The 18,902-nt window shown below is 36.2% G+C and overlaps 1 protein-coding gene across 6 annotated transcripts in view; it reads left to right on the top strand.

Moving 5' to 3' along the window:
* The window catches only part of ANAPC10 (anaphase promoting complex subunit 10), a 389,020-nt gene that overhangs the window by 35,699 nt on the left and 334,419 nt on the right, over positions 1–18,902 (top strand). The window contains exon 5 of one of the 6 annotated variants that reach the window (XM_058436783.1): positions 17,599–17,880. The exons of the other annotated variants lie outside the window; for them this stretch is intronic. Coding sequence (XP_058292766.1) covers positions 17,599–17,604 — 6 coding nt within the window. The 3' untranslated portion in view covers positions 17,605–17,880. Of the gene's footprint in view, positions 1–17,598; positions 17,881–18,902 lie in introns of those variants that run through there. 6 annotated transcript variants of the gene reach the window in all.

Genomic DNA, 18,902 nt, shown 5'->3' with positions numbered 1-18,902 from the left:
GAGTACAACTTTAAGATACGGGAAGACACAGCATGGTGTAGAATGAATAAAATAGATTCAAGGGTAGATACATAACAAGGAGAAAGAACAATAAACTTGAGCAAGTGGCTGGGGTCTCTAATAGTCTTCATTTACTGACCTCTTTCATACTTGACCACTTTTTCCTGAGTTCCATGGACACACACATGCACACACACACGTGCGCTGCACACACACACACACACACACACACACACACTATTCAGTATGTCCCTCATCCTGTGGTAATTTTTTTTTTTTTTTTTTTGAGACAGAATCTCGCTCCATTGCTCAGGCTGTAGTGCAGTGGTGCGATCTTGCTCACTGCAAGCTCCGCCTCCCGGGTTCACGCCATTCTCCTGCCTCAGTCTCCCTAGTAGCTGGGACTACAGGTGCCCGCCACCATGCCCGGCTAATTTTTTGTGTATTTTTTTTAGTAGAGACGGGGTTTCACCGTGTTGGCCAGGATGGTCTCGATCTCCTGACCTCGTGATCTGCCCGCCTCAGCCTCCCAAAGTGCTGGAATTACAGGCATGAGCCACCGTGCCTGGTGTGGTAAATTTTGCCTCAATATTTTTGGCAACTAACATGTTGCTGATTAAAACAGTAGTAATTGGGCCGGGCACGGTGGCTCAGGCTTGTAATACCAGCACTTTGGGAGGCCGTGGCGGGCAGATCACGAAGTCAAGAGATTGAGACCATCCTGGCCAACACGGTGAAACCCCATCTCTACTAAAATTAGAAAAATTAGCTGGGAGTGGTGGCGAGTGCCTGTAATCTCAGCTACTCAGGAGGCTGAGGCAGGAGAATCACTTGAACCTGGGAGGCAGAGGTTGCAGTGAGCCAAGATTGTGCCACTGCAGTCCAGCCTGGTGACAGAGCGAGACTTCGTCTCAAAACAAAACAAAACAAAACAAAAAAACACACAGTAGTAATCAGCTGAAAGTGCTGCAGTAAATCTTGCTGAAACTACCTGCTGAAGCATTTTATCATAATTTAAAAGTATATCTTAATAGAGGTGAGCCTACTTAGGAACCTCATTTTTTTTCCAGCCTCATGTTTTACATGTAAATGAAGAATCAATGAATCTTCAAGTCTCAGGATAAAGGAATGAGAATATTGAAGGAGAAACTGCAAATAAAAGACAATGCATACTTTCCTGTGTCCATTTCTCTTTCATAAAGGAATTAAGAGAATTCTTCATACAAGGATTTGTAGATATTTGGGAACCTTTCCTCTTGTATTTGAAATTATAGTTGATGGTACAAAACAGAAACCGTAGCTTAGCCATCTCACCACTTTTTTAGAATCAGTTACCTACTTTGTAATTAGATAGCTAATTAAGAATGATAATTAGCTAATTGGATGGCCTACAACTAGTCTTGATTTCTTATACTTAAGTAGGACAGAGGCAGTACGTAGAGGAAGCTTTCTAAGAACTTACAGTGAGAAAAGATCTAGATTTAGACTAAATGGTACCTTAAGTATGAGGCAATAGTAGGGAAATTGTTCAGATAATATGTTAGCTATCTATTTTAATCTTTATTGAGCCTAAAGTCTTTAGGTCTTTAGATTTAATCTTGTTCCAAATTAACATGTTTCCTGAGTAGCTGTGTGAATTTTCTGTTACTTGTTTTTGATAATGAAAAGATTAAATTCTTGTTCTGGTTCTTATATATCTTCTAAGTTCCTATTCTTTGCCACCAGATAAACAAAACATAATGGCAAGTCCCTCATATTGAAAATATATAATCTCTAAATCTTCTTCCTCATCAGTCAGGATAAGGTTTCTTAGGATTTGCCTGGCACATTCAGCTAAAATAATAATAGTATTTATAGTACACTGGCAACTGCTGTTTTTCCTACTTCTTCCCTGAGACTATATATATGCTGCTAAAGAAATGAGATTTTTATAATAAATGAGTATCCTCTTTTTTTTTTTTTTGAGACAGAGTCTTGCTCTGTTGCCCAGGCTGGAGTGCAGTGGCACGATCTCAGTTCACTGCAGCCTTCACCTCCCAGGTTCAAGCGATTCTCCTGTCTCAGCCTCCCGAGTAGCTGGGATTACAGGTGTGCACCACCACGCCTGGCTAAATTTTTGTATTTTTAGTAAAGATGGGTTTTCACTGTGTTACCCAAGATGGTCTCAATCTCCTGACCATGTGATCTGCCCGCCTGGCCTCGCAAAGTGCTGGGATTATAGGCATGAGCCACCGTGCCCAGCCCCCAATATTTTTTTTTAGTGGGAAAACCTTTCTAATTTTATAATAGAAATCAATATAGTTATTTATAATTGAAACTTATAACCAGTAACAACTAAAATACTATTTTATTGTATTAGTATATCTATTTTATCTGTGAGAACAACTAAAATTAGAAAATATGCGGATTCCACCTCTGTGAACTGGTTAGGCTAGTGTTATTTTACTAATTTTTAAATTTAGTTTTTTAAATTGACAGAAAATTGTGTATATTTATGGTGCTTATAATGATGTTTTGATATTGGTATACATTGTGGACTGACTAAATCAAGCTAATTAACATAGGTAATACCTCACTTATATGTCATTTTTTGTGGTGTGAATGCTTAAATCTGTCTTAGCAATTTTCAAGTATACAATATATTATTATTAATTGTACTCTCAGTGATGCACAGTAGATGACTTCAACTTATTTCTTATGCCTCACCGAAATTTTATGTCCTTTGACCAACATCTCCCAACTGTGCCCCTTACTCCCAGCCCCAGGTAACCATCATCCTACTCCCTGCTTCTGTGAGTTCAACTTTAGATTCCGTGTATAAATGAGAACATGCAGTTCTTTTTTCACTCCAATTTTTAAAAATATTACTTAAAATCATATCTTCTTTAACATACAGTTTTTCAATTTTGTAGGAATTAACCTAAGTAATCAGACTATGTGAAATCCTCTGAGGTTGACTAAAAGGTACTCTGTGATTATTTAATAGATAGTGTCCTTAGACTAAATTAAAATTTTCAGGGAAATTATAATATCCTTCAAAGTCCTGTTGGCTCCTTCTCTCATTTCACTTAATTATGGTGAATCTGGCCAATCCATATGTATAGTTTACATAGAATGTCTCTTTACAATAACCGTATGCAATAATAACTATGTGGCTGTTGGTTTCTTCCTCTAACTGCATGAATTTTTCATGAATTCTTTGAGATTCGTGAAAAAAAAGAATAATTCTTTAAAAATTACCGCATCCATTTTCTTTGTCTACTAAGTACTACACAGGCCTACCTCATTTTATGCTTTTCACCTTATTGCACTTTACAGATAACTGCATTTTATTACAAATTGAAGCTTTGTGGCAACTCTGTGTCAAGGAAGTCTGTTGGCACCATTTTTTTAACAGCGTGTGCTCAATTCCTGTTTCTATCACATTTTGGTAATTCTCACAATATTTCCAACCTTTTCATTATTATTATATCTTTTATGGTGATCTGTGATCAGTGATTCTTAATGATACTATTATAATTGTTTTGGGACCCCATGAACCATGCTCATATAATATAGCAAACTTAATTGATAAATATTGTGGTCTGACTACTCCACCAGCTGGCTGCTTTCTTATCTCTTTCTCTCTAATTGTGCTTCCCTATTCCCTGAGACACAACAATATTGAAATTAGGCCTCTAACTAATGATGATGGTCTCTAACTAAGTGAAAGAAAGAATTTCACATCTCTCAGTTTAACTCAACAGCCAGAAAGAATTAAGCTTAATGAAGAAGGCATGTTGAAAGCCAAGATATGCTGAAAACTAGGCCTCTTGCTCCAAACAGCGAAGTTGTGAATACAAGGGAAAAGTTCCTGAAGGAAATTAAACGTGGTACTCTAGCGAACACATGAATAATAAGAAAGCAATACAGCCTCGTTACTGATATGGAGAAAGTTTGAATAGCCTAGATAGAAGATTAAACCAGCCACAACATTCCCTTAAGCCAAAGCGTAATCCACAGTACGGCCCTAATTCTCTTCAATATTAGGAAGGCTGAGAGAGTTGAGGAAGCTACAGAAGAAAAGCTTGAAACTAGCCGAGGTTGTTTCATGAGGTTTCAGTAAAGAAGCCATCTCCATAACATAAGAGAGCCAGGTGAAGCAGCAAGTGTTGATGGAGGAGCTGTAGCAAGTTACCCAGAAGATCTGGCTAAAATAGTTGATGAGGGTAGATAACCAAGCAACACATTTTCAATGTAGACAAAAAGCCTTCTACTGGAAGATGCCAACTAAGATTAGAGAGGAGAAGTCAATGCCTGGCTTGAAAGATTCACAGGACAGGCTGGCTCTTTTGTTAGGGGCTGATGTAGCTAGTGACTTTAAGTTGAAGGCAGCTCTCACTATTCTAATAATCTTAGGGTCCTTAAGAATTCTGCTAAATTTATTCTGCCCATGTGCTATAAATGAAAGAACAAAGCCTGGATGACAGCACTTCTGTTCAGAGCATGGTTTCCTGAATATTTTAATCCCACTGTAAAGACCTACTGCTCAGAGAAAAAGATTTATTTCAAAATACTATGCTTGTTGACAATGGACATAGTCACCCAAGAGCTTTGATGGAGATGTACAAGGAGGTAACACAACATGTATTCTGCAGCCCGTGGGTCAAGGAATAATTTTGACTTCCAAGTCTTACACATTTCTTAAGGCATTAGCTGCCATAAATAGTGGCAAATGATCTGATGGATCTAGGCAAAGCAAATTGAAAATCTTCTGGAAATAACTTACCATTCTAGATGTTACTGAGAATATTTGTGATTCACATGAAAAGGTCAAAGTATGAACATTAACAAGAGTTTGGAAGAAATTGATTCCAAGCCTCATGAATAACTTTGAGGGTCTAAAGGCTTCATTGGAGGGAGTAACTGCAGATGTAGTGGAAACAGCAAGAGAACTACCATTAGAAATGGAGCCTGAAGGTCAGGTGCATTTTGGGAGGCTGAGGTGGAAGAATCTCTTGATCCCAGGAGCTCAAGACCAGCCTGGGCAACATAACAAGACCCCCATCCCTACAAAAGAAATTCAGAAAAGTTAACTGAGTGTGGTGATGCACATCTGTAGTCCCAGCTACTTGGGAGACTGAGGTGGGAAGATTGCTTAAGCCCGGGTGGCGGCGGTTCCAGTGAGCCATGATTATGCCATTGCACTTCAGCATGGGCTACAGAGAGAGACCCTATCTCAAAAAAAACAAAAAGAAATGGAGCCTGAAGATGTGACCAAATTGCAGCAGTCTCATTATAAAACTTGAACAGGTGAAGAGTTGCTTCTGATGAATGAGCTAAGAAAGTAGTTTTCAGCACCAAAAGCAATGGCAACAAAAGCCAAAATTGACAAATGGGATCTAATTAAACTAAAGAGCTTCTGCGCAGCAAAAGAAACTACCATCAGACTGAACAGGCAACCTACAGAATGGGAGAAAATTTTTGCAACCTACTCATCTGACAAAGGGCTAATATCCAGAATCTACAATGAACTCAAACAAATTTACAAGAAAAAAACAACCCCATCAAAAAGTGGGCGAAGGACATGAACAGACACTTCTCAAAAGGAGACATTTATGCAGCCAAAAAACACATGAAAAAATGCTCATCATCACTGGCCATCAGAGAAATGCAAATCAAAACCACAGTGAGATACCATCTCACACCAGTTAGAATGGCCATCATTAAAAAGTCAGGAAACAACAGGTGCTGGAGAGGATATGGAGAAATAGGAACACTTTTACACTGTTGGTGGGACTGTAAACTAGTTCAACTATTGTGGAAGTCAGTGTGGCGATTCCTCAGGGATCTAGAACTAGAAATCCCATTTGACCCAGCCATCCCATTACTGAGTATATACCCAAAGGACTATAAATCATGCTGCTATAAAGACACATGCACACGCATGTTTATTGCGGCACTGTTCACAATAGCAAGGAGTTGGAACCAACCCAAATGTCCAACAACATAGACTGGATTAAGAAAATGTGGCACATATACACCATGGAATACTATGCAGCCATAAAAAATGAGTTCATGTCCTTTGTAGGGACATGGATGAACCTGGAAAACATCATTCTCAGTAAACTATCGCAAGGACAAAAAACCAAACACCGCATGTTCTTACTCATAGGTGGGAATTGAACAATGAGAACTCATGGACACAGGAAGGGGAACATCACACTCCGGGGACTGTTGTGGGGTTGGGGGAGGGGGGAGGGACAGCATTAGGAGATATACCTAATGCTAAATGACGAGTTAATGGGTGCAGCAAAACAACATGGCACATGGATACATATGTAACAAACCTGCACATTGTGCACATGTACCCTAAAACCTAAAGTATGATAATAAAAAAAAAAAACGAAAGTAGTTTTCAGTGTGTGAAGGTGCTGTGAACATTCTTGAAATGACAACAAAGAATTTAGAATATTGCATCATCTTAGTTGATAAAGCAGTGGTAGCACAGTTTGAGAAGACTGACTCCAATTTTTAAAGAAGTTCTGCTGTCAGCAAAATGCTATTAAGTGGCATTGCATGCTACAGAGAATATTTTTCATGAAAGGAATATTGAATAAATGAGGTAAACGTCAGTGTTATTTTAAGAAATTGCTTCAGCCACCTCAGCCTTTAGTAGCTACCACCTTAATCTGTCAGTAGCCGTCATCATTAAGGTGAGATACTCTATCTCCAAAAAAAATTACAACTTGTTAGCAATTTTTAGCAGTAAAATATTTTTTTGTGAGGATATGTACATTGTTCTTTAGACATAATGCTATTACACACTTAATAGACTACAGTAGAGTATAAGCATAATATATGCACTGAGAAACCAAAACATTGTATGATTGACTCACTTTATTGTGTACTCACTTTATTGCTGTGGTCTGGAACCAAACCCACAATGTATTTGGAATATGCCTGTACTTATTTTAGATATAATTGCTAAAACTTTAAAACTTTATCTCAAAGTTGTATTTTCCTATTTATAAATTAGAACAAAGAGGTATTACACACAAAACTTGCATAAGAAATAACTGAGATACTGATAGTTTCAATTATTCCTATATCTTTGGACTATTCCTCCAATGGTTGAATTTCCCTTTTTTTTTTTAATTGGGGCTGCTTGAAAAACACATGTTCTTTAGCAATTTTGAATATTATTCTTTGGCAGCATTGTTTTATAAAATTGTTTTCATAGAATTTCTTCTTAGTATCCATGGACCTATATTGAGGGAGGTGGTTGGGGAGAAATATGTCTACTCTGTCAACTACCAATAGATGGTATTAGTAGTTGCTTCTATAGTTAAAAATTGATACGTGATTAAGCAGACTTAATAATGACCCTTTGGAAATGAATCTGTAAGTAGAAGAATCTCTATACTGTGTCAGAACCAGTAATGATACCCACTTCGTGTTGACTGTCAGGAAGCTTGGAACCAAATTTGTGACCCATGTGGTAACAATTGTATATATTTATTTCTATACACTAATCTTGGCCCTCAGTTATTTATTTTGTCATTTTATGGCATATTTCTTTTCAGGGCCCACAAATCTTTGATGGCTTTCGTTAGCACAAGGACATTACCTGTCTTGATCACTCATGTAGCTGAGTACCTACCACGTAGGTGCTCAGTTAATATTTGTGCAATTTATTTCTGCAGTGGCCTTTGATATTTATTTTAAAGATAGTGGAGGGGCGTCTGTTTTAGCTTTACTGAGGAAAACAATCCAAGGCAGATTAGTTCTAAAACTGATTCTACTCTAGCAGCCTACTTTCTGATATAAGCATGTGATCTTAGAGAAGATAATAATGACCAAAGGGAATGTAATATAGCTTTGGGGAGTATAGGGCAATCCTAATTTGCCTCTTATCATGGCCCAGAGGTTATGAGCCCTGGTTAAATATGATAAGGAAGGTACTTTAGGGAATAAAGAGAGACTGAGGAATGAGAAGAAATCTCTTTCTGCCTTCACTGTTCTACCTTAGTATTTAGGTAGCCACTTCACATTTAAGATAATAAAAGGGTAAAAGTTGAGTCAAAGTTACTGTCAGCCAGTTTGTAAAATCTAGTTGAACAATAGCTTCATCAATTTAAAAATTTTACCATTTCTCTGAGGAAATTTAATGAAAGGTATTGAGAAGTGTTCCTGACTTTAAGAAACTTATTTTGAATGAAGAGTTGCCTTGTGTTGAGAGAGAATTGTCTCTGAGGAGATTTAATGAAAGGCATTGAGAAGTGTTCCTGACTTTGAGAAACTTATTTTGAATGAAGATTTGCCTTGTGTTGAGAGGGAATTGTCTAAGGCAGATATGGAATTCAAATTTGAAACTTTTCTGTTGACCAGGTTCAGGATTATCAGTAGCATGGAATTATCATGACTCACTGAACTCCATTTAACCTGAAGTTATAGTCATTTGAAACTTGCTAATATTCCCTCAGAGTCATATTGTACTCGCCATTGAACGCAGAGTTCTCTAACCTTGGCTTACAGATGGAAAAACCCAGTCTGTTTCATAACCTGCAATCTGGGTTTTAAATATTGTTTTCAGAGTAGGACAGAAGGGTGAGACCTAAGCCAAATAAAGGAACATGTTTCTAGATTGTCTTTGCCACATGCTGCTTTAATCATGGGGTTTGGAGCCTGTCAGATGAGAGTTGGAATCTTGGTATTATCACTTCTTTGAGAGAGAGTACAATTCCTCTGTTTTTTCTGAGCCTCTGTTTATTTACTTTAAATAATGAAAATTACAATGCCTGTCTTGTTTGGATGGTTGTGAAAATTACATAAGCTGTGTAAAAACATCTACCATGAACCTAATATGTATAGATTCGTAGTCAATATAAGTTTACGCCCTTCCATACTACTTTTCTCTGTTAGCTTTGTAATGGCTGTTTGCTTTATCCTTACTCGTACATGACTGTACGAGGTTGGAAAGTGCTAGATAAATGTGTCTTATGTATATTAAGACATGCTCAAGTTATGGAGAATGGATAGGTTGTCTAAGGATTCAATTCCTAACTATCAGATCTAAGCGTGAAGTGTTTTTTTAATGTTGATATTTGGCATTTCGATGTCAGTGTTTTCTCTGTTGCAACTGGACAGAGAGAACAACCTATGTAGGTTATTTAGATTTTTTAAAAAATTATTTTAATGAAATTTCCCTTGGCATTCGAGTAGATATACAGATTTAATTCTTTGAAACTACAGCATCAGTGGCATTATTTTTGTGGCATATGTAAAGCAAGAATTTAGCAATTTTATTCTTCCTAGTATTTAGCTAATAACTTCACATACTGGAGCACATCTTTATCCATTGTGTCAAAATATTAGATATTTTCTAAGGTAATAGTTTTACTAACGTGGATACTTCCTTTGATTTTGTTCTCTGTTCTTGAAATTTTTTGTGCTTATGGAATTTATTTTGATATATTTTAAAAAGTAAAGCTGACTTTATAATATGGATGACTTTGAATTTTACTTCTTAGCCCTTATACTTTCTATGCAGGATGTATTTTTAAAAAGAAATAAAATATTTACAGGAACAAATTTATAGAGTAGGGGGTATAAATGGGCATTTTAAAAGTTATTTATATACATCTTAACTGCCATGACTTTTAGCCAAGCCAATATTTTCAAGAAAGCGCTGTCTATCCTAATTGCACAAATATTTTTGCAAACTTTTCCATTAATCAGTGAATGAAGCCCTGAAAGTAGCTGTAGCCAATGTGAAGGCAGAGGATTTGAGAGTAGTAATGGATTTTCAGAAATGCTTAGGGTGCACTCCTGTAACAGGGCATTTGCTTTTAGGGCAGTTTGGCCCAACAATTGAACAAATTAGTTATGTTTGAAAATTTATAAAGCAAAAGCATAAATAATCATAATATAATTTTTGCTAGAACATATGTTAAGTTGGCTCATTAGGTCAGATCGTTTTTTAAAATTACAGTATGAAAAAGTTATTCAACTTATTTTAAAAATTCTTCTTTGCAAGTAAATTGATACCTTGATACCCATGGCATTAAGACAGCTTTTTACTTCTTTGTGGGCTGACATAATGGACAGACAGTACTTTAGCCTTGGAAATCAGGAGTATTGACGTGTGACAGTTTAGATGAGTATGTGTGTATGTGAACAGGTACATGTGAGTGCAAGCATGTGTGTAGAAGATCACGTATACATTTATATATGTGAGAGTGCATTTGGGTTAGAAGTGATATGAAAAAAACGGGAGTATTGTATCTTAGTAAACTTTTACTCCTTCATTAATCTCCTTCAAGTTGTTGATCATTAATAATTTGATATTCTTTTGTAGAATGGCTTTGAAACTTGACAGTATTCTGTAATCCAGTTTTACAAGATGACATGGGGAGATGACCAAGGAATTTACTCATATTTTTTTTAGGCCGAGTGATGTTGATAGACCACACAGTTTGGCAAAGTAGACAGATCTGGTTTCAGATCTTAGTTTTGCCACTTACTAGCTATGTGAATCTTGGAGATATATTTGGCTGTTTTGAAACCTCAGTTTCCTCATACATAGAATAGGTGAACAATGTCTGTCTTATTGGTTTCCAGAAAGAATTAAGTAGGATAAAGTTTGCAAAGTACTTATTCACATTACCTGGTCACATAGTAAACACTCAGTTAATGCAAATTCTCTTTTTGGGTGTGTTTTTTAAAAAATAATATTTTACAACTTAAGCCTTTTTTGAATATTTGAAGTAAAATGCAAATTTATTTTGCAAATTATCATAATATAATTTTTGCTAGAACATATGTTATGCAAATTTATTTTACTGTAAATAAATTGAATATTTGAAGTAAAATGCAAAAATTTAGCTTTTGGAGAGTATTAGTGCTTTCTGCATCTTGGGAGAAATCTTATACTTTTATTTAGTTGTATAAACATATAAGCAAAAGTAGGCATAATAGCTGATTATTGTTTTAAAAGAAAACTCCAGAATGTTTATGGTGAACTTCTATAAAATGAAAATTATTCTGTGTAACTTATGTGGCATAATTTACAAATCAGTTCAATTTGGGGAAAATATAATTTATATCAAATAATATACCACCAATTTGAGGGAAATTATATTACTATAGTGTAATATAATTATAGTGTGTTATTAACTGTTGTGTGTTATTAAGATAAACTAAAAAGCCCATTAGTTAGCCAGTATTGTCATGTTTCTGAGGTTAATTGGCTGCATTCAGTTATAGGTTATGAACAGTACCACTTGAATGATCCACCAAGTTATCAGGCAGAAAGACCAATAGTTCACAAGACTAATTGACCCTGTCAGTATAATAGAAACACTTACAAGTAAAATTCTTTTTGCAAACAACATTGCGAATGAAAACCCCAGAAGAAACTGTTATGTCCTGTAACTGTCCTGGAATGCTATGATTCAGTTAGCAGACTGTGGGTGGAGGTGGGTCGTGGTGGGTGGGAGTTGGGGGAAGGAAATGCAAAGGATAGAAAGGAGCATTTTGGAGGGAAATTAATCAGACAAAACGTTAGAAACACATTTTTTGAAATGATTTTAACCTTCTTGAATCTCTAAAAAGTACTGTCTTTAAATTTTTCATTTTTTTACCCTTCTTGTTCTGTATCTCAAGCCTTTTTGTTAGATTTGATAGTCATTGTTGCATTGAGCTCTTTTCTGAAAGGTAAGAATGTATTTTTGTCAAACACATTGCTATAATGAGTATGATGTGTGCCTGCCATTCTGCACTCTTTCTTCATTTACATGTATCATCAATATAATGCAAATACTGTCGGGCAGCATTATATCTCCTTGAATCTATGTTTTGTTTTGTTTTTTAGTATCGGTTTGTATTTGTGCTGGTGCAGGAGGAAGGGGTAAATTGTTGAGAAGAAACATAGAAAGGGAGAAAGAATATTTACTTTCTAACAGATTTTGACAATTTGTTTTTCTCTTTTTTTGGTAATGATCAAAATTATGTATTAAAGAACTTCCCAAAGCAATATATCAGCTTTTATTAAAGAAAGCAAATATTTTCAAATGCTTTAAGAAACTTGGTGAACTCTAGTATAAGGGTTTGGTTTTCAAAGGGAAAAAAAAGAATTTTATCTGGAAACATTTTAAGTAATATGGATCCTCCAGTTAATCTATGGGAAATTGTGCAGCAGATATCAGCCTTTATTTGTAATACTGTAGGAGGGTGATAACTTTCCTGTTGCATTTTCTTTTTGTAAAAGGCATCTTTTACTTTGTCAGAAAACAACAGTCAAGTTGTAAATGGTCTTCAAAGATAGTAATAAAAAAAGATTTATAATGGAAAGAATTGATGGTATATTTCACCTAAAGTAAGAAAGACAATGTGTAATAAGGGATTTTGCGGTTTTACAGCTCAGTGCATGTGTTTGAAAGCTGTTCTCTCAGCAACGTGGGTGGCAGGTTATGCTACCATATAATGTATTGTAGTTGGCTCTCCACACTTGTCAGGGTTAGTGTTCAACCATTCGGAAAATTTTCCCATTGTTCTATCATGTGAACCAAGACTAGTGTTGAATTCCCAATAACTTACAAAAAAAGGATTAATTAGAAAGTTTGAAATTTGATTACTTATTGTTTTAATACAGTACTATGTATTTTAGTATTTTATCTATAATTAGAATTGTTTTTTAGTCAAAATAATGTATCAAAATCAAAACTTCATCTTATTTTTTAATAGATTTTACAGAAATTTGTATACTGAATCTTGCCTCTTTTTTTTGTATTAACACCGTTTCCATCTTAAGCATTTTGCTTTAGATGGACCATAGCTCTTGGCAGCTAGTGCATTTTTAGCAAATAATACTGTTTCTAGTAAGAGTTGCAGAGAAAAAAAAAACTTTGTGTGAGGTCCTTGTAAACTGAACCTTTGGAACGTTAACTTTATTTCTTTTTTCCCCTCTTTTGTGCTTCTTTGCTATTTGTGTAATGGTTATAAATTACATCGTTTGAAAATAAGAATTAAAAACACTTTATTTTGTTTTTTTTTAGATAATTTTTTCTTTACCTGTTATTTTAAAGATATACAGAGAAATAAGCAGTTATGGTATTGAAATTCCATTGTGCCAGCACCTCCAGAGCATAATCCAAAAAAAACAGAAAACCGCCTGCTGGGTTGTCTGCAGTATGCTTGTGTGAACATCAGTGTCTGCTGTTCACACATCATTTTTTTACTGAAAGTTCCTCTTGGAATAAAGACTCTGTGTTTTCTGAGTGTAGTGAAACATTTGTTGGTTCTTATATTTTTCAATTTGTGAGGGATTCTGTTTATAGGATAAGTTGTCATGGCTATATGTTGCACTAATGTTATTGGCACATCAAAAAGTAGAGAAAAGGCTTGTGTATTTATATACTATAAAATAATGAAAAAATGAAATTAGAAAGTATTGAAGGTGAGAAATTTTGTTGAAGATATATGTGAAGAAGGATTGATTTAAATATTGACTTTTGCCCTTTAAAATCTATTTTATTTATAAAGTAAAGTATATCTTGGCTAGATTATACATCTGAAAATATCATAAATGTCTTGTATTTCACTGGAATTCAGATTCTTAAATATGTTGGCTTTTTGATAGTATTGTTTTGAGTTAGTCAAATTTTTCAACTGACCCTACATAATCAAGGAATGTTCAGGAAGTATATTTATGGGTGCTCGGAATAATTTTTAATTTTTGATCATGTTTCACTTCATTTATTTTTACTCTTATGCTACTGAGTATCACGTTAGGTACAGGCAGCAAATTTGTGAAATGTAGTCTAGTGTGTTGGCAGTCTCAACCTTCATTCAGGTTCATACAACATCAAAACAAAAAATTATTTACCAGATAATAGGGAACTTAAGGTTAAAATTTGGTAAAATGAATGTTGTGATCCACAGTCTCCCCTAAGGTTTATTGGAATTATTCAACATTTTTTGTTTTTAGCTTTCTATGTAGAGGTTAATAAAGAATAAATATACATATCTGAAACTGGGTTTTTACCATTTTGACTATTTTTTATAAAGATATAACTTCAGGTTTGTCTCTGAATTTCACTCTGAGTTTCTTGATCAAAATTCAGATGCATGTTTACATTTCATAATTGTTGCATGAATCTTTTAATTATTGTTTCTTCTGGTTATTTAGATATTATTGCTGTATATCTGGAACCAGTTATTAAATTTTAGTCAGTAGATCCAATAGACAATGAATGATGCCTGCTCCTCAATTTGCTTCTTATTAGTTGTCTTATTCTCTCGTTGAATCCAGAATATGGAAAAGATTGTCATCTAAGCAAGACATATATCTTGCATATGCCTTCTAGAAGGGGAAGTGAAAGCACCAAGTCCTTAACATGTTAGTTTTCTAAGGGCCTAAGATGTCTGAGTTTCTTGATTGCCATGAAGCCTAATTCTTCACAGGGCAACCTGGCATACTGCCATTTCCACACTGGGCTGTTTGTGTGTACCTGTGAATAGAACAAAAACGGTCTTTGCTTTTTCTCCTCAGTTATCAATGATTATAGTTTTTGGAAACAAGTTAAAACATTTTTCTCAAAATGATGATTATTCATGTCAAGATGAAGTCAAACTTCATGATATCTAAGCCGTAAGTAATAGAGTTAGTTCAGTATTTTAAAAATTCATGTAAAATAAAATTTCTTACTTCTCACTCCAAAATATTCATTTTGTAAAATTTCACCTTAACTGTTGTTAGACAGATGTTCTAGATTTAGCTGAACACTTTTGAAAGTAAATTATGAGGTGAGTTTTTGGCTAATTTTTATACTTCTATAACTAAAATCTGTTATATATGAATTACGGAACCACTAGAAGTCATAGATCTTACAAGCAAAGTGTTTGTGGGTCATTGGGTTGGGGAGCTACTTCAGTTGTTTTTTTAATATAACTGGAGGTGTATATTGGATTTTTACCTCTACCTAGATCTGTAGTAAGAACTTTGTTCCCATTGTCATGCATTATTTCTATGCATATTAACTAATAATATAAAACAATAAGTATTATGAGACTTTCACCCAGTTGAATTAGTTTCTTCCTTCTCAATCCCCTTCAAAGTTCCACATCTCTTTATAGCATATGTAGAATTATGGCTTTTTGAGTTGTCGATATTTATTCACTTCTACTCATCTTAGAATATGTTCTTTTATTTTTATTCAAGGCATACATACTTTAAGGTTATTACTTTGGTGATGTTCAGGATTTTGGTTGGGTAATTACTTTCAAATCCTGGCTAGCTAGGTCACTAGCTAGGTGACCCTTGGGCAGATTGTATAACCTCTCTATGAACTTCAGTTACCTATAAATTAACTATAAATTAGAGATATGATGTTGGGGTGATTGCAACAAATGTTTTAAGTGCCTGGAACATAGTAGCAGCTCAGTGAATGGTAGCTGAAAGGAGTAAAGCCATTAAAATTTGTTATGTTTTAAAAGCAGACAGTAGGCTGGGCATGGTGGCCCATGCCTGTAATCCCAGCACTTTGGGAGGCCAAGATGGTTGGATCACCTGAGGTCAGGAGTTCAAGAACAGCCTGACCAACATGGAGAAACCCATCTCTATTAACAATACAAAATTAGCCGGGTGTGGTGGCACACGCCTGTAATCCTAGCTACTCAGGAGGCTGAGGCAGGAGAATCGCTTGAACCTGGGAGGCAGAGGTGCGGTGAGCCCAGATCGTGCCATTGTACTCCATCCTGGGCATCAAGAACAAAACTCCGTCTCAAAACACACACACACACACACACACACACACACACACACACACCCCAAAACAAAAGCATACAATAATTTGCTTTTCTATATAATCTCATGAAATTAAGAGTTTTCATTACATCTAACTATTTATTTTTTTGGGTTGTTAAAGATCCAAGAGCATGGGCTTTGGAGTCATCTGCTGGGGTTTGAATTCTTGCTCTGCCATTTAACCATGAACCTTGGAATGTTAGCCTCAGATTTCTAGTATCTAAAATGAGGATTAAAAGAATGTACCTTGGCCAGGTGCAGTGGCGCACGCCTGTAATTCCAGCACTTTGGGAGGTCTTGGCAGGCAGATCACGAGGTCAAGAGATCGAGACCATCCTGGCCAACACGGTGAAACCCTGTCTCTACTAAAAAATACAAAAATTAGGTGAGTGTGGTGGTGCGTCCCTGTAGTCCCAGCTACTCGGGAGACTAAGACAGGAGAATTGCTTGAATCCAGGAGGTGGAGATTGCAGTGAGCCAAGATCGAGCCACTGCACTCCAGCCTGGCGACAGAGCGAGACTCTGTTTCAAACAACAACAACAAAAAGAGTATACCTCATAGGGCTATTGCAAGGCTGGAACAAAATCAATACATATATAGTTCTTACAACTGTGCTTGCCAAAGGATAAGTGCTTCCAAAATGTTGATTGTTATATATTATTATCTCATAGGAAAGGAAAAATCATAAAGCAGGAAAACTTGAATGGAGTCAGCCTTAATCATGTCTCTTTCGTCCACTGCTATATAATTCACGCTACTTTTATTCCCAATCTCTTTCAGATTTCCACATTTCCACAAAGCATATTTAGATTATATTGAAGTCAGAATTCTGCATCTTATTCATTACCTACATAGGATTGTGATAACCTTGCAGTAAGAATCACTTAGCTGTGGAATTCTAGTTTGAAAATAATTTTCCTTAGAATTTTAAACACATTTTCCATTTCCTCATTGTTTTCATTGTAAATGTTGAGAAATACAATGCCACTTTTGATTTCTGATGCTTTGCATGTGACCTATTTTTCTCTGTAGAAAGTGACATCTCTTCATCAGAAGCATCTGTTGAATTTGTTGCCTGCTTCTTATAGGTTTTGCCTTAGTTAGCTTTTTTGTTTTGTTTTGTTTTGTTTTGAGACAGAGTCTCACTCTGTCTCCCAGGCTGGAGTGCAGTGGTGTGATCTTGGCTCACTGCAACCTTGGCCTCCCAGGTTAAAGCGATTCTCCTGCCTCAGCCTCTTGAGTAGCTGAGATTACAGGCATTCACCACCACACCCAGCTAATTTTTACTATTTTTAGTAGAGACAGATTTTCATCATGTTAGGCTGGTCTCGAACTCCTGACCTCAAATGATCCTCCTGCCTCGACCTCCCAAAGTGCTGGGATTACAGGGATGAGCCATCGTGCCTGGCTGCCTTAGCTTTTTTTCTCTTTTTTTTCTTTGAGACAGAGTCTCACTCTGTCATCCAGGGTGGAGTGCAGTGGCACCATCTCGGCACTCTGCAACTTCCGCCTCCTGGGTTCAAGCAGTTCTCCTGCCTCAGTCTCCCCAGTAGCTGGGATTACAGGCATGCACCACCATGCCTATCTAATTTTTGTATTTTTAAATAGAGACAGAGTTTCGCCATGTTGGCCAGGCTGGTCTTGAACTCCTGACTTCAGGCGATCCACCCACCTTGGCCTCCCAAAGTGTGAGGATTATAGGCATGAACCATCGTACCTGGCCCTAGTTAGCTTTTTAACAGTCCTTTTGAAAGCAGCTTGATTCTGAAATGACCTTTTATCTATTTACTTATTTATTTTTATTTTGTAGAGATAGGGTCTCACTATGTTGCCCAGGCTTGTCTGGAACTTCTGGCCTCAAGCTATCCTCCCCTTTCCGCCTCCCAAAATGTTGAGATTACAGGCGTGAACCACCAGGCCCAGTCATAAAATGACCTTTTAAAGGCTTCATTGTTATCAGTTGTTTAAAAGGTAAGTTGGTCTCCATGTATCTTTCTGCTTCAACTGGATTTTTTTTTTTTTGAGACAGGGTCTTACTCTGTCACCCCTGCTTGAGTGCAGTAGCGCAGTCATGGTTCACTGGGGCCTAGACCTTCTAGTTTCAATCGATCCTCCTGCCTCAGCCTCCTGAGTAGCTGAGACTACTGGCATATGCTACCATGGCCTGCTAATTTTTGTGTTTTTTGTAGAGACAGGGTTTTGCCATATTGGCCAGGCTTTTCTGAAACTCCTAGGCTCCAAGCATCCGCCTGCCTTGGCCTCCCAAAGACATGGGATTATAGGTGTGAGCCATTGTGCCTCGCCTTCATCTGGATTTTTAAATAAGCAGTTGTTTACTTAATAATTAAATGATTTATATAAAAAGTATTTTATAGTGACTTTTTGGCATTTTAAATTTATGATTCCGCCACCTGTTTTTCAGTGGGTTATAATCCAGTGGCATGATATCAAATAGCTGGTTTTCTTAGATATATTTCTGACACGTTTACTTAAAGGCTAGTTTTAACCTTTCTTTGTTTTCAATATTTATTTACTGTTAAAATTTATGGTGATAGGGCTGGGTGCAGTGACTCATGCCTGTAATCCCAGCATAATAAAACATTTAAAAAATTATGGTAATAGAATGATAGTGTACTTTTTAATTTGCTCTACCTTAAAAATTACTCATACGTGTGAACAGTCTAAATTTCCATATATTTGCATAAGATTTTCTCATACCTGCCATACATACAATTCTGTTTCATTTTTATTCTAAGATAAAAGATACATTTCAATATGTTTATTTATTTTAGAGCTCATGTAGCAGCAAATTGTGATGTTACCTGGAGTATGAAGGACTTGGAAAAAACTAAACCTCATGGATAGCATGAGGAGCTCCGCAACTGTGTTCTGGAGTTTCTGTTGCATCCTTAGTGTTTCCCTGCTCTCCAAAGTCCATAAAACACACGTTCATGCATGCACACACGTCCACACACACACACACACACACACACACACACACACACACAGACACGTATCTATTTGGTATAAGAAATAGAACATTATGAGTATCTCAGTTCCTGTCACAAACCTTCCCCTACCCTTTAGGGAAAACTATGATCCTACTTTTTTATG

The sequence above is a fragment of the Hylobates moloch genome, unplaced genomic scaffold (assembly GCF_009828535.3).
Source record: "Hylobates moloch isolate HMO894 unplaced genomic scaffold, HMol_V3 SCAFFOLD_3, whole genome shotgun sequence".
Taxonomy (NCBI): domain Eukaryota; kingdom Metazoa; phylum Chordata; class Mammalia; order Primates; family Hylobatidae; genus Hylobates; species Hylobates moloch.
This window is presented reverse-complemented; position numbering and strand designations above follow the sequence as displayed.